The sequence below is a fragment of the Ips typographus genome, linkage group LG12 (assembly GCF_016097725.1).
Source record: "Ips typographus isolate SLU linkage group LG12, UJ_Ityp_2.0, whole genome shotgun sequence".
NCBI lineage: Eukaryota > Metazoa > Arthropoda > Insecta > Coleoptera > Curculionidae > Ips > Ips typographus.
The window spans coordinates 6,081,861-6,106,738 of record NC_138433.1 but is presented as its reverse complement, the minus strand read 5'-3'; the positions used below and the strand labels follow the sequence as shown (position 1 = coordinate 6,106,738).

Below are 24,878 nucleotides of genomic sequence, written 5' to 3'. Positions count from 1 at the left end.
GTTATCTCAGTATTCATTTAATATTGTGCATAGAAAGGGTGTTGCCAATACTGTAGCTGATGCTCTTTCGAGAAGTTTGGAAGATGTTGCAGTTTTAAATTTGACCGATCTAATTTTGGATAAATGGTATCGTGACATGTCAGTGAAAGTTCAAGAATCACCTGATAAATTTCCGACTTTTAAGGTGAAAAATAACTGTCTTTATAAACATGTATTTTCTAAGTACAACTTGGATGGCAATGTTTCCAATTGGAAAATTGTTGTACCTACGGCTCATAAACAGGAAATTCTTGAAAAGTTTCATGATCATGAAACAGCCGGTCATTTAGGCATCTCTAAAACGTTGTCTAGGGTTGCTGAACTGTATTATTGGGCAAATATGCGAGATTCTGTTTACCGTTATGTTAGAAAATGCACTATTTGCGCTGCTAGTAAATATAATCATTTACCCCAGGCAGGTCTTATGGGTCAATACCGAAATGTTAATTTTCCTTTCCAGTTATTGTCAGCTGATCTTATTGGCCCTTATCCAAGATCAAAATCGGGAAACCAGTACGTTCTTGTTGTGGTGGATTGGTTCACTAAATTTGTACTTGTGCACCCTATGGCGAAGGCGACTTCTAAGGCCATAGTTAAGTTCATAGAAAATCAAGTTTTTCTTTTGTTTGGGGTTTGCCAAATTTTCTCTTGTCAGTTTACTAGCAAAGATTTTAAAAATCTCATGACTAAGTATAATGTCCACAAAATTTGGTATAACGCTAGATATCATGCACAAGTGAACCATACTGAAAGAGTCAACCAAGTGATAATCACTGCAATAAGATCCTACATTCATGAAAATCACAGGGATTGGGATAAATCTATTTTCCAAGTTGCCCAGGCTATTAGACTGGCTAAACATGAAATTACTGGTTTCTCTCCTGCATTTTTAAACTTTGGCAGGAATATACCTGTTGATGGTTCATTTTATGGTTTAATTAGTGATAATGCTGACAATAAGCTGGAAATCTCTGATAAAGTGCATAACCCCAATGCAGTTCAGGAATTACCTAACATCTATGAAGAAGTTCGGAAACGACTTCATAAATCTTACATTCAAAGTAAACAACGTTATGATTTTCGAAAGAGAGATGTTAAGTATCATGTTGGAGATCAGGTCTGGAAGAAAAATTATGTTTTATCTAAAGCAGTAGACGGTTTTGCTGCCAAGTTGGCACCTAGGTACATTCCGTGTACTATTTCTAAAGTCCTCTCTAATTTAGTATACCGTTTGGTTGACAGGGATGGAAATAATTTGGGAGATTGGCATGTATCCGACATTAAACCGGATGTGACGTTAAGTGACGAGTCTGAGCATTCTGATGCTCATTCGTCTGACTCCTGATTATTGAGATTTAGTTTTTGTTAGGATTGACTCTAACTTTGTATGCAATTCCGTTTCCGGTTTAATAGGTGTACACGAATTGAGTCGGTCGTATGTTTTCTAATTGATTGAATCCATAATGAACAAGTTCTTGTTTTCTTGTTTTGGTGATAATGACATTTGTTACCTAACATCTTTTTCAATAAGTGTCATTATTAAGGGACAGTGGCGGGTACTTATATACTCAATTGTTTAATTGAAAGATTCTGTGGATACCGTATTACCCAGAATAACACATTTTAACATCGTGTATCATTTTTAATTTAATTTAATTTGACTTGTTTATTATTGGATTTAATTTTTCTCGATTGTGACTTTAATTGATTGATTTTCCCGCTTTGGATACTCCCCTTTATTTGTTTGTTGTTGTGTTGAATGAGTGTTACCGTGTGGTCAGGGTTCCTGGAATGATTTGGGAGTGTCAGGGAGTATATTTTTCCTCAATTGTGACTTTATTGATTTTTCCCGTTTTGGATACTCCTCTTAGTTTTTTGTTCAGGAACGAGTGTTACCGTGTGGTCAGGGTTCTTGGGACGATTTAGGAGTGTCAGGGAGTCAATTTTTCTTTTGCTCGATTGTGTCAATTGTTTTTCCCCGCAACTTGTATGCGTTAATGTTTAATCTTGCGTACATGTAGGGAATTTCGTTTTTTTTCTATTCTCTATTTTGTCTTGTTGTCAGTTTTGACAATTTACCTGATTTTGACTTTTACCGGATTTGACTTTGTAACCACTTTGCTTTGTTGTAAAGGGCTGAGCGGAATTGGGTGCCGCCATAGTCACTTAACCTCTAAGGTTTTTGGGAGGGTAGTTCATGGGGGGAAAGTCTTAGAGGCCCTGTAAGTACCTTAATGGCCCTGAAGTACGGAGACTTTCTACTGTGTTCGACCTCAGCCCCAATTGCTTGGTTGAGTGGGATTTGGCGTCAGTGGTTTCGTTCGGAACACCCCAGTAGATTTAATTTTTTTTTTGTGTGGTTACTAATACACTAACCGTTCGGTGTATTTTTCGGGTTTTCTAGAGAGGGTACCTATCAAAAACCTTTCCTTTTGTTGGTGGACGATTGTCTTCTCTTTCCTGTTAGTTTTCTTTATTTCATTTCCACCTGCCAGGTGATTTGTTTTGGTTTCTCTTTCTGTGGTTTTCCTGAGCGTTAAGTCCTGTCTCTGTTTATCTCTACCGAGACCAATGAATGAGGTTTCCTCTCACATAACGAGGTTTACGCAACGTTGGTTTCATGTTCAACCTCGTTTTAATATTCTGGACATAAACCGGTTAGAGATTTATAGGGTCATGACGACTTCTCCAGGGAATATTGTTTGAGTGGGAGACTGGAGCGAGTCAACTGGTACCTTGTGTTTTTTTCGTTTGGTTTGCTTTTCTTCAGGTCAGTTTCGAGGTGCTTTTTCACTTAAAAAAAAATTGAACAAGTTTAATTTTTTTTTGGTTACTTAGGGGAGTGTGTTACGTACGAAATAGAGTTTTAGTTCGTTAACTCGTTTGATTTGTGTTTTTAATGTACATGGGCCTAGTTACACTAGTAGACCAATTCCGATCGCTTAAATCCTCCAATTGCACTTTGTGCACATTTTGTTGTAAATGTGGGTGCGTGACCTGATAAGTTATCAGGTGCCGTAGTCACCTGATTGGTTTCGATTTTTGTCGGGGAAGCGTCGGTTTGTGGTCGTGTTTCTTTGTGTCAGGTGCCATGTGCCTATTTAATCACCCCACTTTGTGATATCGGTCTCTTTACCACTACAGCACTCGAACTGCCGACATCTGATCTTTTTTCTGAGCGGTGTGGCGCGTGTGAATTTTTAATCCGTGATCATCTGGCCGAATTACAGGTAAATTGGTTTTATTGTTAGTTCTTTTGAATTATTTTGTATCGGCCCAATTTTCCAACACAGCATTGTGTTCGGCCCAACCGGAGATTCAGGGACTTTTCCAACCGGATATTCAGAGATTTTTCCAACCGGATATTCAGGGACTTTTCCAACCGGAATTTCAAGGACTTTCCGACCGGAATTCCAAGGGCTTTCTGACCAGAGATCCAAGGTTTTCTGACCAGAGATCCAAGGGTTTTCCCGACCAAATAACATTTCAATCGGGGATTGAATCAGCCTGACTGGGACTGCTTTGTCCAGAGTTTTCCGGACCAACCCACGTGTTGGAAAAGCCGACCACCGGCCACAGAGTCTCAAAAGGTCAGAATCGAACCACCACAATTCCTCACTTGATTTAGTTTTATTTAATTTTATTTTATTTTTATTTTTTAGTTATATTAGTTTGCTCTAAACAACTTCAACACTTGTCATCACCTCTGGTCACCTTTTTGGTTGCCGGAACAAGTGTTGAAGCTGTTTGTTCGTTTTCCCTGGTGTTCTGCTGTTTTCTGCCTTAGGTACCTGTCACCAGTCTCTGGACCCCATTTCCTACCTGGAAATCAGCGGTGGCCACTACTGACGACTGGGAAGAGGATACTGGAGGTTCCAGAACCCAAACATCGTCTTTGACAGCTGGTAAGGGCAATTAGAGACAGTGTGGCACTGGGAAAACTTTTCCTGTTTTTTTTAAATTTCAAATTTATCTTGATTTTTTATTTTATTTTAAATTCAACTTCAATTTTGTTTTCTTTTATTTTTTCTTGTTAATTACTTCAATAATTTGTTTCTCGGCAATTATTTTTTTTTTTGTAAATTTTGTAAAATTGTAAATATTGTAGTTTGTTTGTAAAATTTTAATTTGTAATATACACGTGTACATATACAACAAGTGGTTCGTTTGATTTCCTGCAGTATATCCAAGTGTGTTCATCTATAGCTAGTTATGAACTCATGGAATTAATCCACGACCTTGAGCTATCTAATTAAAAAAATGTTAAAACCTCATTAACGTGAGGTTTCATCATAACAACCTAAACCAACGAATGACAATTCCAATTATTACCCTCATGACTTATGAAAAAAACATCTACCGATTGTGACACATGACAACCCATTCATATAGAATGATTCACTACTCAATTATGACTCACTAAACTACTCATCTAATTGAAATGGTTCAAATAGATTATGTCATTTCTATACTTACTTTCTGTTTTTACTGAGTAAGAAAAAAATTTAAAAAACCCAAAAAAAAACAAAAAAAGAAAAAACACAAAAACATTTTTGGAATGCGACAGCGGCTCACTTCCTTGTAGTGCATTCTGGATAACGCCAAGAAGCCACTATATAGAAAAAAGAGATTAAATATACTGTCACGTTTAATTTATGAGCCCTTCTGGGTTCATCAATTAAACTGACTCACGACGTTAAACGTCGCGCCGGGATCTCAGTTTTAAGGATGGAATCAAACACCGAGTTTTCTATTAAACACTTAAATCTATTAACCAAACATTTATAAGTGGATCGGTACAATACAGTCATAAACTAACACAATAAAAGATAATAATTCAAAAATCGTACTTACATGTATACATAAGCTAAGGACTTAGTATTTTCTGGCGGCTGGCTTGGTCACTTTCGTGTCGGAATAATTTTGAAGAATGGACTACTTTACTTGATCTTCTTTTCTGGAGGAGAGTCGACATCTCGACTTCTTGGTTCAGCTGGTTGTACTACTGTCGATTGGTTCACACTCATTTTTATACTGCTGAAATCGGCGTATTTTATACCCGATTGATCGGCTGACGTAGTTTGTTATTGTTCGTCGCCTGTTTTGTGTGGTGACTCATCGATAATCATCGATACGATGCACTAGGTGCATCCTGGAGCGACCTTGCCTCGTGCGCTTAATATTTCGCAATCTTCGAATATTCTTATGTTTTTAAGTCAATAAGTCTATCTTTTGAATTAATGGATTTTCCATTTATGACATATGCCTCCGCTCCAGAAAAACTGGTCCCCAGTTTTAAAACAAAGGACACTAGATACTCTCCTTAAAAACAACCATCTTAAAAAAAAATATCTAACTTGTAACAGTATTATACAATTAAACCAAAATTTCAGATTGACGTACATAAAAACAATTAGAACAATCGATAAGTTACGGTACTACTAAGTACATTATGATTGAAGCATAGTATTGCTTATGATTAACACAAATAACTTACCAACACTAATAAACCCAGAAAAAGATAATGGAGTAGATTTATAAAGAAAGAAGTATCTAGGCTTTGAAAATACCAATTATTGAACATCGCTTCCATTTAAATAATTTCTTAAATCTAATATAGTTTAATAGCGCAACACAGAGAACATTATTGTTAAGCCGAGAATAGTTTACTCTTACCACGAAGATGTTTACTGCGCATAACTAAATGCCAATATAATGTTACGTATTCCTTATTACTTGCATCAAATTGATGGATGTGACGTGGGTAAAAGTCCAATGACGTGTTGGTATTGCGTGTGGACTATGTTGTATACCAACGTCAACAGTCGTGGAAGAAATTAAATGACTTCAACAGAGCAGGATCAACGTGTGGTATTATTTCGATCTGGCTTGTTGACTCTCATGTGTGCGTTTACATGAAATAAAAACAGGAACAAAGGTAAGGTAATATGTGTTCATTAAGGCTTAATATACTTATATCCAAAGTATACTCTGCATGCAGTGTTACGTATTACTTTATAAAGTTCTTCTTCTTTAAGTGCCATCTCCTCTCAGAAGGTTGGCAATCATTATGGCTATCCTCACTTTCGATGCTGCAGCTCTAAACAACTCAGTGGAACTACAGTTATACCATCCTCTCAGGTTATTCAACCAAGAGATACGTCTTCTTCCTCTGCTTCTTTTCCCCTGTATCTTTCCCTGCATAATGTTCTGCAACAATACATATTTATCTCCCCTCATAACATGGCCCAGATATTGCAGCTTCCTTATTTTAATTGTGTTTAATATTTCCTCATTCTTCCCAGTACCTCCTCGTTTGTTACCATGTCCACCCAACTTATTCTCAAGATCCTTCTATATGACCACATCTCGAATGCTTCCAGTCGGTCGCTTATCTCTTTCTTTAACGTCCAGGATTCCATCCCGTACAGCAGCACCGAGAAAACATAGCATCTCAATATTCTGACTCTAAGGTGTAGATTAAGATCTCTCATTTTATTGAATATGGTTCTGGCCTGTCCAATTCTTGCTTTAATTTCTTCGGTGTACTCATTATCTTCATTAACCGTTGTTCCTAAGTATTTGTATTTGCTAACTTTCTCTATTGGTTCTCCGTTGATCCATAGGTTTTCCTGTTGTTGAGCTGACTTTGTAATGATCATGAATTTGGTCTTTTTGATATTTAAGGTAAGTCCTCCTTCCTCACTGCTCTTCACTACTTGATCAACCAAGCTCTGTAACCATCCTATTGTTTCGGCAATAAGTATGGTGTCGTCTGCATACCGGATATTGTTAATGGGTATTCCGTTAACCTTTATTCCCGTTGTTGTTTCTTCCAGTGCTCTCTGAATGATTTCCTCCGAATAAAGATTGAACAACAGCGGCGACAGTACGCACCCCTGTCTTACACCGCGTCGTATTATTATTTCCTCTGAGAGTTCCTTATCTACACTGATATTAGCCGTCTGGTTATAGTATAAATTATTTATTATTCTAATATCTTTCATGTCTATGTTTTTAGTTTTAAGCAATTGAATAAGGAGGTTATGGCGGACTTTATCAAATGCTTTGTTGTAGTCCAGAAAACAGACATACATCGGTTGATTGACGTCCATGCATCTTTGAGTCAACACATTAAAGGCAAACAAGGCTTTTCTTGTTCCTATTGCATTTCTAAAGCCAAATTGGGTTTCGCTAATATCTTGTTCTAATTTCCTAAAAATTCTCTGATGTATTATCTTTAGGAATATTTTGAGAGCGTGGCTCATTAGACTGATGGTTCGGTGGTCGCTGCACTCTTTTGCTTTAATCTTTTTTGGCAGTGTAATGAAGGTTGATCTAAGCCATTCACTGGGAATTATTCCTGTATTGTATATTGTGTTATATAGGTCCACAAATATGCCTATTTGATCTTCTGTTATTAATTTGATTATTTCTGCTGGAATTTCGTCGGGTCCTGGGGATTTATTAGATTTTGCCATTTTAATTGCGTGCATTACCTCTTCCTTTGTTATTGTTGGACCTAACTCTCTTTCTATGTCTTCTTCCACCATTTCTTGTTGCCTGTCATCGTCGAATAATTCCTGGATATACTCTTTCCATCTCGCTAGTTTGCCTTCAGTGTCTGGGATTATTTTGCCTTCTCTGTTTGCAGTAGCTCTTTTGTTGAAGTGGTTATCGTGGTTTTGATGGTATCCCATATTATGTTTGGATCTTCATTCGGTTCAGCTTTGACCTTACTTAGTTCAGTATTAATATTCGTGGTCAACTGATCTCTCATTATTGGGTTTTTAAAGTTTAAGTTTCGTAGCTGATTTTTGTTTTGCTGGGGTTTTGGCTTTTTTAATCGTATTCTGATCTTGACTATTACTGGATTATGGTCTGTTGCTGCGTCTGCTCCAGGATATGTTTTAGCCGATTTTATGGAATTCCGATAACGTTTATTAATCAAGATATAATCAATGTGATTCCTAACTCTGTGGTTGGCGTTATCGGCGGGTGATTTCCAGGTATAAAGCCTCCTATTCGGCAGTTTAAAATATGTGTTTGTTATCACCATGTCTTGTTCTTGACATAGGTTTACCAATCTGTCCCCCCTTTCGTTTCTTTTGCCCAACCCAAACTCACCAATAATGTCTTCTACTTTCCCCTTTCCGACTTTCGCGTTAAAGAGTTAATTGACATGTAAAAATAATCAGGAATCCGGTCCTGAAACTAAAAAGTTTGAACTCCGTAAGTATGAGACGCTCTAGTTTTCATTTTATGGAAAGTAGAACGTATTTGCCTGTTGGGTAAAACAGAAACATTAACCGTTTCTAATTGACTTCAAATCCTTTTGGAGAAGTTTGTTTTATCAAAAATTGGATATAATGTCCTCAATCAAATGTTTTTCCCTCATTGATTTCTGTAAAAATAAAAATATGCCATTAGTATGTAAATGCAAGTAGGTATTAAATGATTAACTTAAATCCTTTCTGGCGTATTAAAACAAAACTCTGATTATTGCATTACCACAAATTTGCATGTTGCAATTATTGTTTGTTAGTGTCTTAGTTTTACTTTGCCTTACTAAGCTTAATCAAGGCTAAAGTTTGTCATCATTCGGATTATCAGCCGGACGAAGTAGAAATAAGCGATGTACGCTTTTGTTTTAGTCCAGGAGCTGATGTATTTTTGTAACTCTTTACTTCGTGTGGTATAATTCATAATATACCATGTATTGTCTTACTATTTTCCAAATAGTATAAAAATTACCATAATAAGTAGTATCTTGACCGTGCAATACAGTCTTTTGTCAATGTTTAATAAGTATTTACCCCAGTTTAATTTAACAAAGTCTTCAATTCATCCATTTACTCATACAATGAAAAATCACGATATAAAACTCAAGTGTACACTCCTTAACTTTTATAATAACAATGGCCGTTTTTCTTAATTATTCTCATATACTAAAAATTTGCATGTCAAAATGAAATTACAATGATATTTATCCATACGCAGTTTTTGTGAACGATCGTACCACGATGACTTAAATAACAAAGTGATTACCATCTGTCTGCGGCATAAGAAAAGAATTATCTAATCAATTGGTTAGGTTACGTACCTATATATCGCATTTTTTCATGTGCACAAAAAACAAAATATATCCTACTGTAGGATAATTCATTTAAGCAAATAAAAGCAATTCAGTTTTATAACTTAATTATGAGCATTTTGACTTGTAACATCGGGCTTGTAACTTGTAACTCTGAATTATTCAGCAGTTCAATATTTGTTTAAAAAAAAAGTAATTGTAGTCAGTCTGCTAGAAATTTGTACAACTTATTGTACATCGTAATGAGACGATCCTATAAACGGAATTAAGGTAAACAATTAAAGCAACTAATACGCAAATTTCCACGATAACGTATAACCGGTTGCTGTCAGGGATAGGAATCTCCGTTGCCTGAAAATGTTGACAAGTTTTGCTACTTCATATGGACCTTTTTATATCCGAGTTTAAAGAAGTCTAGTATTGATTTGCTTCAAAGACCCAATTTTCAAAACTTAATAAACGTATGTATAAGGTTTAGCATACACACGATCATTTCAGCCTGCTATTAGTTTCGTATTCCAAAATACTTTTGGTTTGTTCTTTGAGGAAAGTTCATGCACCGCCCTAACATCGATAACAGCAAACAGTATTGCTGTGTGGCACTAAAACAAATATTTCTCAACATGTACAGACCTTCCTGTATCAGAAACTTCTCAACTAAGAAGGGAAAAATCAGAAACAACTACTTTGAGACCTAATACTCCTACCAACATTGAATTATACTGTTTTTCCTGTTGAATTCTTGAGTATTTAAATTACTTCTTTATAAAAGATACCAATATTTTTTCATTGGCAATTCAATATTTATTTCATTTAATTATGAATCTTGAGCTGGACATCTTCGTACAGATGCACCAAAAATAGTTCAACTGCATGTAAGTCGAAACTTTAGTACTCATAAAACTCATTACAATGGGTCGGTTAAAGAAACAAACTCTATGTGCCACTTACATAATAAGGTATTACGCTCAGCTAGCGTTTTTCACCTTAATTATTTAACATAATAAAATTTAGCTGAAATAAATTAAAAATAAAGTCACATTATCATGATGTGTGGGTCTTATCGTCTCATTCGAGTAGTATGTGTGTTGAATGTGTTAAATATCACTTCAGAAATACTTGACGAATGATACAAATGTATCATTTTCTATTCGTAGTCAAAACAAACTGTGGCTATTCAAAAAGATCTTGGGACACTTTTTAAATCAGTTGTCATTTTTTCCATAGTAAAATCTAATTTAATTATTCTTAGAGAATGCAACATTTCGACTTGTTATTTCATATTGGTAAATTATCATGTGCATTTAGAAAAAAAAAAACATTAAAATTCATGAATCAGCAGTTTCTTTATCGACACTTTCGCGGCGATGCGACGAGACGAGTGCAATAAAGCAAGTCTTTCACACCGGCACGCGGCGTCAAATAGAACTAATTAGTCTGCTTTACTTTATTTTCCACTAATGTCGCGATTTTTGCAAGCAGCCAAATAATAACCTTCGGTTTATTATGTACTGTTCGTTTTCAACGGTGGAAACATATCGCAATTCTGTTGCTTGCTTTTATTTAAAGCGGGTACCTACACATAACAAGTAAAAAATTATTTGTCGACAATTAGAAGTTTCATTTACCGCATCGGCACATTTTTTGTCGTTATCGGGAATGCTTGACTTCGACATCGAAATATCACAATCCGTTGTTTTACAGTGTGGATTTAATTTTTAACAGTATGTAAAATTCAATTTTTTCTCCAAACTATTTGATTTTTTAGCTTAACTTTTATACAAACTTCTACTAAATAGAAACGCTAAAAGCACACATTTTGCTTTGAATATTGTAATCCACAAAATTCGTATACTGGGAATGTTACATTTTTTAATTCGACTTGGTCAGCTGTGTCTCTATTTTGGTGTGAAGTTTTACGAGTTGATTTAAACATCGCAATTTTTCTTCGATAATCAATATTATCGATTTCATTTATGTTACTTGTCTGTAAATTAGGATGTAAAATTTTCGATTGAATAGGAAAATCGGACTGAAACTTATTAGCAGTTTTTGATTTGCGTGTTTCAGAAATGCAAAACATTGAATCCTTTGTCGTATTTGTATTGATTGATTCATTAACGTCGAATTTACCTATAACAGATTGCTTTAAAATAGGAACTGTTCTAAATCCCTTATTGACAATTTTAATGTATAAATTGTGCCCATTTTGCAAAAATGGTGTGCCTACACACAGATTTCTTGGACATAAACAACTGTCTCTTTTAATCAAAATGCATTTCGTTAAATCAGGCACATTATTCGCGGTTTTCAATCTTAACATTCTTTGCGTATTTGGTTTTACAATATATTTTCGAGCAACTTTTAATTTTATTACAGGTTTTACTGTTTTTTCGACGTCAGAAATTTCTACACCCATTAGATACTCTTTCTGAACTTGGTTTTTAGATTTAACATCTAAATCAGGTCGATAGAGCTTGACTGTCACTTCATCACCGTTGTTATTCGGGGAAATACTCAAAGTATTTTTATTGTAATCAATCATTGCGTTAAAATTCGATAAAAAATTATGTCCCAAAATTAAAGGTTTAGAAAGGTTTTTCACTACTAATGCTTCAATGTCCAACTTTATGTTGTTAATTTTTAGAGTTACTTTTGAAGTACCAACTGGGTTAACAGTATAACCTCCTACTGAAGTTAATTGGATTTTCTCTGATGATAAAGACATGTTAGTTATAATATATTATCAATTAAATTTGGTTCACATCCTGTGTTTAAAATTACATCAAACAAATTGTCTTCGTTATTTATTGAAGCTTTGATTGACAATAAATTGCTATCTTTACTGTTTGTCGAATTTAGAGCAACTTCATCGACACTTAACATTGAGTTTTCACATTTACTAGGATTCTGATGTGTAGAAAAATTCTTATTTGGTCCAAAATTGTAAAAATCAAAAATTTTTACATTTTGATGAACAATTATTTCTGGTATTACTATGTCTTATACCTCGATTTTGATCAAATCTAGAATAATTTCTTGCTTTTCTCGTGACACATTTTGATAATAGAAATCATTTTTGTTTAACTTGGTCCCTTTGTGTTTATTATTTCCACAATAATTGTTGTAAGTACGATTAGCACCGTATTTGTCAAATTTGTTTTTCAACCGATCATTACGAGACCGAAAATTTATTCCGTCCGAAATGTAAAATTTACTTTGCTGATTCATTTGACTAAATAATACACGCTCTGTAATATCACTCTGTAATATCACTTATTTTCAAGACTAGTTGGTTTAAATCACTGAAATTTTTATTATTAGAGCTTAGCAAATAATACATTTCAAAACACGACGGATTTAAACCGTTTTCAAAATAATCTCTAAAAGTTTCAAAAGACATGTCTGGGTTAATATGGCTATAGCCAAAAAAGAGTAAATTTTTCATAAAAATGTGAGAACATTTCAAAGTCCAAAAAACTAAATCGAGGTCGCTCTACAATCCTACGAGGTCAAAATTGTAATTTTCAAAAATTTTAAAAATTTACCCCCAAAATATTCCCCCCCCCCGACAAAAATGTGCGCATTCGAAATATAGACACGTTTGATTAAGACATTCCTCACATCCGAATTTAAATTCCACGCAAAACACTCAAAAAACTGCTCCATAAATCAATTTTTCCCCCCTAACTGCCAAAGGGGGGACCGTATAAGTAGTAATCTTCGGGAGCATAGATCTCTCGTGCTAGGGTAATATTTCAAATTTTTCCAAAATGGAAAAATGTACCCTCTTTACGACCCCCCGGAGAGGGAAGTAGGTGGTGTCCTGATGCCCCCTCCAAGTCGCGCCTCGGGACCGTAATTTTGACGAAAGTGACACCCTTTTGCCACCCCCGATGCCGCCCCCTGAATGGTGCCGCCGACGTGCCGTCCCAAGAAACCCCCCCATACCAAAGCTCATCCTGATCGGCGATCGGTCGAAGCGTTCCCAAGTCACAGCGCGCATGCAACTTGAAGCCATGACGCGCGTGCGCAAGAGCGTTTTTTTGGCGGCAGGATCTGGTGCGCGGGGACGAATTATTACGATCCTGAAAGTTTCAGCAAAATTGTGTCCTAACAACACTGATAAACATTAAGATTTTTACCGCGGTAAAAACCGGGAAATCATCGATGTGAACAATAGATTATTTAAAAATAAATTGATCTGATTGAATGATAATGCCACGTGTCTATAAATGAGTGCATTTGTCACAATAAAACTGAAACCCAAGAAACTATGAGAAAAATAGTGAATAATACCGATTACACGCGACGCACGGTGGTAAATCCGCTCTATATGGACATAAATGAATTTTTTTGTTCTACTTTGAATTTTTTTCTGGGCACTTTAACTGTGATGGTCGCCTCTTTGTATATGTTTTTAAGTGGATATGCACTTTATTAGAGATAAATCGGAAGGCAAATTTCCAGATAAGCTTCGTTCCAATTCGTTAGTTAATTAATTGATTGTTACCTTGGAAGTTAAGTTACAGTGGAAACAACACTTTCTAAATAACATGTTACTTCCTAGTTTCTTTAGAGACATATTCTTGTACATATTTGAAATTTTATATGGTTAACTTGAACTTTGTTTTGTTCGTTTGGCACCTATTTAATTATTAAAGAAAACTTTGCTTTAAGTTAATTACCACCTAGATCACCAGATTTGAGGCTTCTAGAACATTAACATAGGGTCACTTAAAAAATAAGGTATATGCAACAAAACCGAACAATTTTCATTATTTAAAAAGAAGAATCATGGATTAATGCATCCTATAACACGCGACATTTTACAAAACGTTTTCGAAAATTTTTATTTTAATTCAGGCACATTTTTAGCATTCAATCAAATAAAAAATTGTTATTTACTTGAAAATGTAGTTTTTTTAATAATTAATAGCTGCCAAACTATTCAAGTAAACCATTGTAGATTGTGTAGATCGATGTACAACACAACCATACAGCATGTTACATGAAACGTGACCAGAATGAGAGACCGAATCAGGAAATGTCATTAAAACATAGTAATTCCATAAGAAAAAACTTGACATCAATTCATTGCTAACTTGAGGCCCAGTAAATTCCTTAATCACATAACGGTATAACGTTTAAAATGCGTACATTTTTATAAACGATGTTTTTCAATAAGTTCAATATTTTTCGAAATAATTCAGGTACTTTTTACACACAGTGTATGTTTATTTTTTTCGAGTTTGTCCGGTAAATTACCAAAAGAAATTTTTTGTAATTAAACTACAAATTCTGACCATTTTAGATTAAGCGTCCCGATTTATCTGTTACTTATTTTAAAATTACTTTGGAGATATTTTAATGAAGTCAATGCCAACTTAGATAAAAACTACTTTATATCTTTTTTAATAAGAAAAGTAAATTTTTTCTAACATGTTATATACTTTTAAAGCAAAAAACCAGATAAAAACAAAATAGTTCAGTTCATGGAAAAAAAAGTTGAAGACAGTATCTTGAAAAAGAAACGTAGGAATTGAAAACCAAATACACAGGAAAATAGTCTTTAAAAAGTTGCTCTAACAATGTTCAGGAACATTTTCAAATTAGATATAATACAGCACTTTTTTCTGAAAATGCTCGATTTTGATTTTTCGGAAATAACTCAAGAACGAAACAAAAATTGAATGGTGTTGGAGGCAAATGGTGTTAAATTGCCCATTAAATGCACTAAAACAATCCTCATTTGAACTTTGCAATAACTTTTTTACGGAAAACGAGTTCCATCAGTATAGAGAATCTTGGAACCAATAAGCATAAAATAATACGTCTGAACTCTTCGCTATACAAAAGGCGGCATGCACATACAGTGGTTACCACATGTGGTAAGTCTTTTATTTAGAACGTGCCTTGTAATATACGTCTCCAGTTCTTCAGCAAACCCGTTAATGAAAGATTACTGAACAAAAAATATTTAAATAAAAATAAAACATTTGTTTGTAAGTTTCTTTTTTGTTTGCACAAAAATTCTCAACGTAGACAAGGGGTCCGATGACAAAAAACATTGATCGATATAAGAAAGACGATAAATAGAAGAGTTTTGTAAACTTGGCAACATAAAGTAAAGCGCAATCCAGTAAGTCCAAGTCCAATTCAATTAAAATATTTTCAATGTTACAGCACTTCTTGTGGTGGCGGAAGTAAGTACTAACTTGCTACAGTCCGTTTTGGTTACACTTTTAAATACTCCTGACGTTTCGAAGTATGTTTCATGCAGTGGCGGCTCGTAGTAAATTTGGAAGGTAGTGCACAAAAGAAGGGCCAATTAGCGCCGAAGGCGAAAAATTTTTTGAGACCACGCCCAAAATTCCTACAATTTTAAAATATGTAATTGTTTTCAAATAGTGCACACTAACGTTAGGAAATACTCGAGGCATTTTAAAAAGTCGCGAAGAAAAATAACACGTGACTGATAAGAAAAACACCGAGTGCACGATTTAATTGTGCACACGGGCCAGCTTAAAACACCGACTGACTCTAGACAGTCGCGGGGTACAAAGGGGGCGGACGGCGGAAGTTCGACCAATCATCGACCAATTCGAGCTGTGCACTTTATTTTACCACGGCACACGGTGGCGGCGGTGATCCGTAATTCGTCCAGATTTCGTTTATTTATTAATAAAAGCTTATTTATTTCCAAGATTAATACTTGGTATTAATAGAAAATTATTTCAATCATTATAAGATTTATAATAAAAACATGTATTTTTGGACTCAAAATTTGGGAGTGCACGTGCACATGTGCACTTATTGAGGAGCCGCCACTGGTTTCATGTATCATATCCTATATCTATATTCAATTATTTCCGATATATTGACGCTTAAAAAATTAAATTTTTACAACCTGGAAGTGCCATAGGTCTTAAAGTGGTTGTGAGATAGATAAAAATGATTTGTAATACTTCAACCTAATAAAAATGAGACGTTTTGGTGACATTGCGAGATAATTTCACTAAATTCCGCTCCATCTTTTAAATTAACCAGTTAATTTTCCATAGCATGTTTTCCTTACCAATTTTCCTCGTCCCTAAAAAATTAATCAAATTAATATATAATTTTACGTCGTCATCGAATCATTATATTACCACGGTACAATACTCTCTTTAGTTTACCATTTACTCTAAATAAATATTACACTCATAATAAATATTACAGTCCACTAAATAAGCAAATGGTGGTTTTCATTCCGATTATCACTTGAGGAAAAGCCCCAAGAAATAATTTGTTCAGAGTCGATTCTTACTACAAGCATGCCTATTTTTCATATTCGATAACCTCTTTTCTTTCCCAATCTCCTGCTGACATGTTACCGCGTGACATTGTTGACAGACCTATGGTGTTGACAAATCAACTAACGTTGCCAGCTTGTATTATTTTAGTGGACTGTAAAAATGCTACAAACTAAAATGCGACACATTGCTTATATCAATGTTAAAACAGTACTTGTTTATTCAACTGGTTGGCAACGACATTCACGGTAGTTTGCGTCGAATGGACGTGTTTTGCTGCAATCCGGGTTTAGTACGTGTTTTATTGAGAAAAAGTAGTCAGGAATTAGTGATTGTTTCATAAATTGTGCCTTATTACGTCTTTTATCGGTGTACAAATTTCTAATATTGTACGCGGGGTGTTGTGTAAAATCATAGCCTCTGAACGAATAACAATAGGCAGGCGCATTCTTTCCTTTGTGCTTCACCTAAACCAAGTTTGTTTACATTTCGATTCTGATAAAAACCGTAAAAATGGAGAGCAATGAAAACGATGTAGTGGTAGTTGGTTGATTTGCTGTGGACAGACCCACGCGGTAGCTACAGGGAGCTAAGAGTTCGTGGATTGGTGGATTGAAAGGGAACAAAGATTCAGGCACCATTTTATTTTCCTGCTGGATGACTGGCCAGCGGATAGCCACGTGCTAAACCACCAAGAGTGTGGTGACTGTTTTGGAGGGAGCATTTCGCCTGGTTAGTGGGTTATAGTTTTATTGTCATTCACAAAGCAACTGGAACTGAACTTGATAGCATTTAGAGTAACACTTACTGTTTTGACTTTTTAAGTATTGACCTTGGCTTGGTTAACCCTTGTAGTAACCACTGGAAGTGGACCTTTCTTCTGGCTTATTGCCACTTAACAGATTAACCGAGTCAAGGTCAGTTAGTTTATTGTTTTTGGGTGCTGTTTGCTGCTCTTGATTTCTGCCTAGGTATTCTACAACAACGACATTGGCCTGGAGGATCGTGCTGTAGCGCTGCATCCCGATTCGTCCCCGGCTCCAGTAAATGTGGCAGTAAGGGCGGTATGTTTTAAGTTAAGAGTTAGCAACAGCCCTAGAACTGTGTTCGAGTAATTTCCTGAGTAAATTTTAAGCCTTCAGCCTTAACTGTTTTTATTCTTTGTAAACTGTAAATTTGTAAACATAGATTGTACATTTCACCTAGTTCAGTGTATGTTTTCGACTACCTTAAAACCCAAAAGTGTTGCTTAGCAGGTCTATCTAATGCTCAATTATCCACGCCCGAGATAAGTTTTAATTTTATTAGCAATGAGTAAAAAGATTGTAACAAGCTTCCAAAAAACGTTTTTCTTCTCGTTTTGGAATATAGTATGATCGTAAACTTCTGCCATTTTGTATGTTTATTTTGTATATATGTACAGTTATTAGTAAAAAAATTGAAGTAAGTATCGTAAGTAAGTAATTAATGAGTCTTTTTTTTACAGCGTCAAGCGAGACCGCCTTCACGAACGCGAAATGCAGGCTAGGGCTGCCCAAATGTCTGTAGTAGATCAGTAGGGACCACCCATTTTCAAGGAACCCTAAAAGGTGAGTTAATATTTCTTTACGTATAATTGGGACTTCCAACTAAACAAGGTTCAATGGGTTTTCCCGTCAGATATGCCACGTATTTATGAAAACTAATAATCGACAAACGATTAATTAATTAGATGTATTACAAGTAATTAACAGGAAGATCTTGACTCTCGGCTGCGGTCACGATCGCACAAACATAAGTTATATATATTTAATGTTAAAAGACGGTCGAAACGTTTTAGTTTTATCAACAACCACCCTGCATTTGTCAAAGCTAGCTAATTGAAATTCTCCATGAGTTATGGCAATGGCATGGTTAACAGAAACGTATTTGCCGGTCTTGCTCGACTCACCTTGAGGGGCTGCAATTTTGTCTCTTTGAAATGCCATCGCTACTGATGTCGTCACTTAAGGGGTTCGGGAGGAAACCAGTTTCTTAGAGAAGTTCTATCCGGCGCCCCTAATTAGAATTTATCAATAGAAGAGAATTGAAAAAAAAAAACGTTTTTCTTTTCGTTTTGCAATATAGTATAATCGTCAACTTCTGCCATTTTGTATGTTTATTTTATATATACAGTGCGTTTTTTTTAACGCGCAACATAGGATTTTACGTGTTAAATTTTTAAGCCCATGTTAGACCATGTTGTTTTGGAACTACAAGTGTAAAACTTGACGGGTGTGTGTTTAGTACCCTGAAGCTTAAGTAAGTTTACCAATTCGGTCTAAAAAGTATTTACAAACTAACGAAAAATCATCTTTTTTCGAAAAGATTTTATCTTTCCATGCTCCCTGTATGCATGGTAGGTGCTTGTTGTTTTTGATACTGACATATTTATTTATAACGTCAAAAGAGCATATTATGATCGATTGGGATACTATTTGGTTTCAAACGGAGGTCACTTTGAACAATTTATTTAAAAAAATACTTCTTCTGTACTTAATTCTTGATATAAAGTTAATATTCGCAATTTGACCACACTGTTTGACTTTCTACACCAAATTCTACCTGCTAGAGCTCGAATCAGCTAAGAAAAGGCCACAGGCGTCATCAAACGATGATGTCACGATCTCTGTACGTCTCGCTTTAAATATTGCTGCTCTCGTTACTTTCCAAGTTGTTGCAGCCAGTCAGTGGTGTGCTATTATTTTATCAGTAAAATGAAACGTTTTCTTCGTTTTTAATAAAGAAAATAAAAGACAAAAAGTTTTTCAAAGGAATGGAAACTCCTTCTGCTTCTTTCTTCATAAATTGTAAGACGTTACTGACGATTTCACGGCCTTGGCTGTGTATGATAACACCTTTCCTTCCAACCTTTTTGGAAGACATTATGACAAAATAACGTTTTTCATTCATAACACTGTGTGAACTTCAACTGCGACCATCAACAATACAACCAAAACACCAGACTAAAACGGAACCTAACCTAACCCCCTAAGTCTCCCTGTTCGCCACTACATTTTTTTAAACTTGGCAACACCGTTTAGAGTGCCGGCTAGTAAAAGCATATAAAAAGGTCCATCTGTCCCTGGCCGCTGCCGCATCTGTTTTAATTGTGTCCAAGTAAAAACCGTACTACGTTGCCAAGTGGCTTTTTGACCGCTTAACAATTTATTTTCGGGAATATTTTAATAGGACGCCTCTGATTATATCTAATGCGACGGCAACTGTAGAAGGAGAAAGAAATAGTTTTAAAAACTGCGTCATTGATGATGCGGTGGCCTTTTCTCATCTGATTCGAGCTCTACCTGCCCTGCAAGTGTCAAAAACAACAAGCACCTACCATACATACAGGGAGCATGAAGGGAGCGAAAAAAAATGATTTTTCGTTAGTTTGTAAACATCTTTTAGACCGAATTGGTAAACTTACTTAAGCTTCAGGGTACTAAACACACACCCGTCAAGTTTTACACTTGTAGATCCAAAACAACATGGTCTAACATGGGCTTAAAAATTTAACACGTAAAATCCTATGTAGCGCGTTAAAAAAAACGCACTGTATGTACAGTTATTAGTAAAAAAATTGAAGTAAGTATTGTAAGTAATTAATGAGTCTTTTTTTTACAGCGTCAAGCGAGACCGCCTTCACGAGCGCGAAATGCAGGCTAGAGCTGCCCAAATCTCTGTAGTAGATCAGGAGGGACCAACCATTTTCAAGGGACTCTAAAAGGTGAGTTAATATTTCTTTACGAATAATTGGGACTTCCAACTAAACAAGGTTCATTGGGTTTTCCCGTCAGATATGCCACGTATTTATGAAAATTAATAATCGACAAACGATCAATTAATTAGATGTATTACAAGTAATTAACAGGAAGACCTTGACTCTCGGCTGCGGTTACGATCGCACAAACATAAATTATATTTATTTAATGTTAAAAGATGGTCGAAACGATTTAGTTTTATCAACAACCACCGTGCATTTGTCAAAGCCAGCTAATTGACCTTCTCCATGAGTTATGGCAATGGCATGGTTAACAGAAACGTATTTGCCGGTCTTACTCGACTCACCTTGAGGGGCCTCAATTTTGTCTCTTTGAAATGCCACCGCTACTGATGTCGTCACTGAATGGGTTCGGGAGGAAACCAGTTTCTGAGAAAAGTTCTATCCGGCTCCCCTAATTAGAATTGATCAATAGATGAGAATAAGAACTGTTTGCGGTTAACAGATGAACATTTGGACGCGCTACTGCGCGTCTCTACTACTAAAATGAAAGCAGACCTTGATGAACTGGTAGGTGGTTTACGGAAAATTTTAAATAAAAGGCGTCCGACCCTGGTCAAACTTTTTAACCTTTTAACTTTTTAATTTTTTAATTTATTACCTCCCAAAGGTGTTTTAACCCTTATTAAACTTTTTAAAATTTTTTAACAAGCATACTGTGCTACATTAGAGGTGTAATCAATATTCGCTGTCAAGTCACGGACTTTAGTTTTGCTAATATCACAGCAATTTATTTTGGTCTAAATGAGATTATTTCTTACACACATCCTCAACGTATTTACCGTTACTTGTTGGGACAATCTAAAGATATGAGTTACATCATAATTTTGAGAATTTGTTGTTATCATTCAAGGTTTAAAGGATTTGGGTCGGATTTTTTGGCATGCTTTTCGGGAAGAGTCCGGGTGCAGTAAATAAACGCCGAAAGCATAAGCTGCGCTCGCCCCCCACCAGCTGAAGAAGCCCCCATTCAGGCTATGGAAGCGGAGTCCCCAGTTGAAGTGCCGCGAATTCCAGGCCTCCCAGTGGAGGTCGTAGACCCTATCCCCCCCCGATGACCCGTCAGTCTGCGTCTACCCAGGCTTTACGGGATTATGTGTTGTGTGTGTTGGTCCAGCGCCACTGCAGGTAGGTACTCTGCTACGTAAGGTAGCGTCAAATTTAACCATTGCTCCCCAGACAGGGGATGAACCTATGTCGGGGCCAGTGGATCCAGCTTTGGTCATTCGTCCCCCATCGTCATCGGACAGCGACACACCCGACGAGGGCCCTCTGGATACCTTCAGATCTAGAGGAGTAAAACCAGCACCACCCCGAGATCTCCGGAGGCGAGCGCCTAAACGAGGTCAGGAGCCTCCACCTGCCCACAATTTAGTTGGCGACCATTCCGTGGAGGCATCCGGCGCTTATGATAACATCCTTGCTGTGAGCCCGCACCTGCCGGAGGGAGCCCCTACCTTTATTCAGCATTATGCTGCTTCTTTTCAAAATGTTCCTACTATTGGTTGCTTTCACCAGGGAGCCTTTAGATTAAGTTCCTACTTGCTTCACGCTGAGACCTTTTCTAATTTCCGTAATCAAGGTTTTAAAGATATAAAATAATCTTGACCAAAGCATATATGTAGGTATAGTCTATACGAAGTCAGTTGGGACAGGGCAAAATACGGGGTTCGATCAACACACCACATAAAGCATAGGAAAAAACGAGCAAATTTGTATGTGATTGTTCCCGGTAGTAATTTACGAGGAGTCAACGTGGACTTGACGAGTAGGTGTCACAAATAATTTTAGACGTAAGCACCGTTAGACCGTTTAATTGGTCACCCGACGGTTCTTATTGGTCGGCGGCTTAAAATCTATTTTTAGTTTCTTCATATGCTTTCTTAACAGGATCCTATCTTCCGCACAGGTGGCAAAGGCAGTGCAGTCCGGTGTTTATAGTTTGAATTGGAGTAAGCGTTTATGCACAGTCCCTCAATATTTTTTCTTTTCACGCCACCCATGCTCAACAAAGACGCCGACTATTTTAGTGTTTTCAGTTGTTTCAACTGACTTCGTATAGACTAAACATATGTAGTTTTATTTACTAATAGTACATTATGTTACGTACTCCCGTTTAACATACACTATGATTTTTTTCCAAGAGTTCTTCATTTTAAATTGCCGAATATCGACGTCTCTACTGTGATTACCACTGTATACACCAGCACTATAACCTCATTTATCTTTCTTCTCCTAAACATCAACCAACTTATGTCAATGTCAAGCAAACCCATTCATCGTTTTTTCAAAATGACATTATTTCTTTAATAGTAAAATATTAAAATTTATTTTTGTACTAGTAACAAAATGGAGGTTTCTACGCCGGAAGAACGTTTGTTTGACGCTTATAAATAAATGTATAAATAAGGAAGAGTTATTAATTACGCTAATAAATATTAATTACTTACAGTCCCTATATTTTTAACCGTAGCCTAAAATAATAATTTATAAAAGTAGTTAGTTCTTTCAGTGCTCCCTTAAAAAAAATAATATTAAATATTAGTTACAATGTTTAACAAGGTGTAAAATTTCTGCTTAAATCATGAAGCGTTGGGAAAATCTGGATACATACAGCCAAGGCATAAATTAACCAAAAAATAAAAAGTATATTTTATAGATGTAAAAAATCATATTATGGGAATACACTGGTACATACACACACACTGGTTTTCCCCAGACAGAAGTGCGCGCGAGGTAACCGACAAGTCGAGACGCAATCCCGGCAGTAGTCGTAAAGAAGCAGGAGAAAAGACGTGAACGACGTGCATTTTACGACGAACGACGAATAACGAACCAATAAACGATGTTTATTTACTTTCTTGTTCACTCTATTTTTCAGTATAGTTCTTTTTTGTTTAAAATCAACCTCCATCACTGATTTTGAACCCTTATCCCTACATGTGTAAAGTTTTTTTTGTTTGGCATTAAGCCATATTTTCCTTTAGATCTTTTTGTAAGCTTTAAGATTCCCTTGTAATTGAAAGACTCTCTACAAGTGGAGAACAAATAAAATTGAATTGATTTTATATGTAAGACTAAAATAAATACCAATTTTTTTTTTTATAAAACTTTATATTAAACAATCTGCCAAAACCAAAATAATGATCCAGCACATTGTACTGGATCGACTACTGTAGATAAGCAATTGGCAACACTACCTATTAAAGATCTGGGCAATATTTTCCTGATAGTAAATAGAACAGCTGCCAAAGCCGTTAGTAATGAATTTTGATGGGGTTATTTACTGATGTATGTACATGTAAATAAGGCACAATTTTTTTTATGCAACAAATCGAACTGTGTTATATATCGTTAAATTTGCTATTAAAAGAAGCGTTTAATACGCAATGAACTTTCTTACATCCATATGAATAACAATAATTTCTCACTCCATCCAGAACATGTCAATCTGCCAGGAACCTCTCTTCCCTCATTGGTGCAAAATTTCGAGCCTGATGACGTCAGTCCAACGACGAAGACCGAACCTCCTGCCGAATAATCTCAGGTACTTTCACTATGTAGTAGGATTGTGTCGATTAGAGAAAAGAATCATCACATTTAATATTTACGAATCAACCAAGAATAACGAAATGTTTTGCGGAAACCGGACTAAATATTAATTGTTTCATCAAATCGGTGGCGGAGTAAATTATAATTTTTGCCTAAATTGTCATTTGGGGCAAGTAAACCGATCGATGTCTCTAACTTTCTAAATTGATGTTGTCACGTTAAGGGGCAGCAGAGGGAAGAAAACTCAGGTTTCCACAGGTAACCCACTTTATTTGAGTAGTTAAAACAATAGGTACAATAATCTTACCCCCAGATTACCAAGACGGCGAAGAGCATGATGTGGGATGATGGTCAGAGAAGGCGGTAGGGTTCACGGAGGGCGAACGCTTTATCGGGGATGAATGAACCCTAGACTCGTGTCCGAGGGCATTCACCAGGCCGGTAAAGTCGTTATGGTACTACCAAAGGGAGGTAAGTAGGTGCGGCAACTCTTGCTGCACGCCCACAATATTTCCTTTGCTAGGGCTGATAATCAGGTGTGGCACTTGGTCACCTATTGCTCCACGTTGCGTTGCACAATAGGCGTACCCAGACTAACCCAGAGATCAGTCAGTGACTTCCCTCTGGAAAAGACCCCAGATTTCGGTAATTTAGTCGAGCTACGGTGCATCTTTTATATTCATCAGCGACCTCATTATGCTAACCTTGCTGACTGTGCTCGTTACTGGGTGTGCACCGTAACTACTAACACGGGTGTGACAATATAGCCAAGCCCAATGGCTGGTCACGACGAGACTAGCGGTGCAGCTTCACACCAATAACCTTCCGTCTAAAGGTTTACCATACTCACGGCTCATGAGGTATCGTGTCTCGAACTCGAAAGCTTCCTGCATATTCTGCAAAAATGCTCCGTTGTGCACAGTGAGAGTATGAACCGTCACAACAAGATTGCTGAAAAGATCATCATAAAAAAAAACACGCAAGGGCTAAAGGATGAGGATAATGGACGATGCAAGAAGGCTGTGTACGCGAGGACTGTCTTCAGAGAGGCATCTGGCCGCTGAAAGAAACTTCTTCATCGGACATATATGAGCAGAGT

The 24,878-nt window shown here is 36.3% G+C and overlaps 1 protein-coding gene and 2 long non-coding RNA genes across 4 annotated transcripts; all 3 read left to right on the top strand.

Annotated features, from left to right (window-relative positions):
• The first annotated feature begins 721 nt into the window (after positions 1-721).
• Positions 722-1,384, top strand: LOC145736200 (uncharacterized). Its single transcript, XM_081990502.1, has one exon. It carries the CDS (start codon positions 722-724, stop codon positions 1,382-1,384), a length of 663 nt encoding a protein of 220 aa, XP_081846628.1.
• Positions 1,385-3,047: 1,663 nt separating this feature from the next.
• Positions 3,048-4,197, top strand: LOC145736578 (uncharacterized). The gene is made up of 2 exons (XR_014180018.1): positions 3,048-3,269; positions 3,333-4,197. It is a non-coding gene; the product is annotated as an uncharacterized LOC145736578 (long non-coding RNA).
• A 12,285-nt stretch (positions 4,198-16,482) lies between these two features.
• Positions 16,483-22,639, top strand: LOC145736319 (uncharacterized). 2 transcript variants are annotated; one of them, XR_014179897.1, is made up of 6 exons: positions 16,524-17,160; positions 17,254-17,492; positions 17,915-18,017; positions 20,071-20,173; positions 21,081-21,355; positions 21,407-22,639. It is a non-coding gene; the product is annotated as an uncharacterized LOC145736319 (long non-coding RNA). The 2 variants fall into 2 exon arrangements; XR_014179896.1 differs by having other exon boundaries at positions 16,483-17,492.
• Positions 22,640-24,878: the final 2,239 nt, after the last annotated feature.

Bases quoted from the DNA above. Each gene is read 5' to 3' on its own strand.
- LOC145736200 (XM_081990502.1), top strand. From the start codon at position 722: ATGACTAAGTATAATGTCCACAAAATTTGGTATAACGCTAGATATCAT.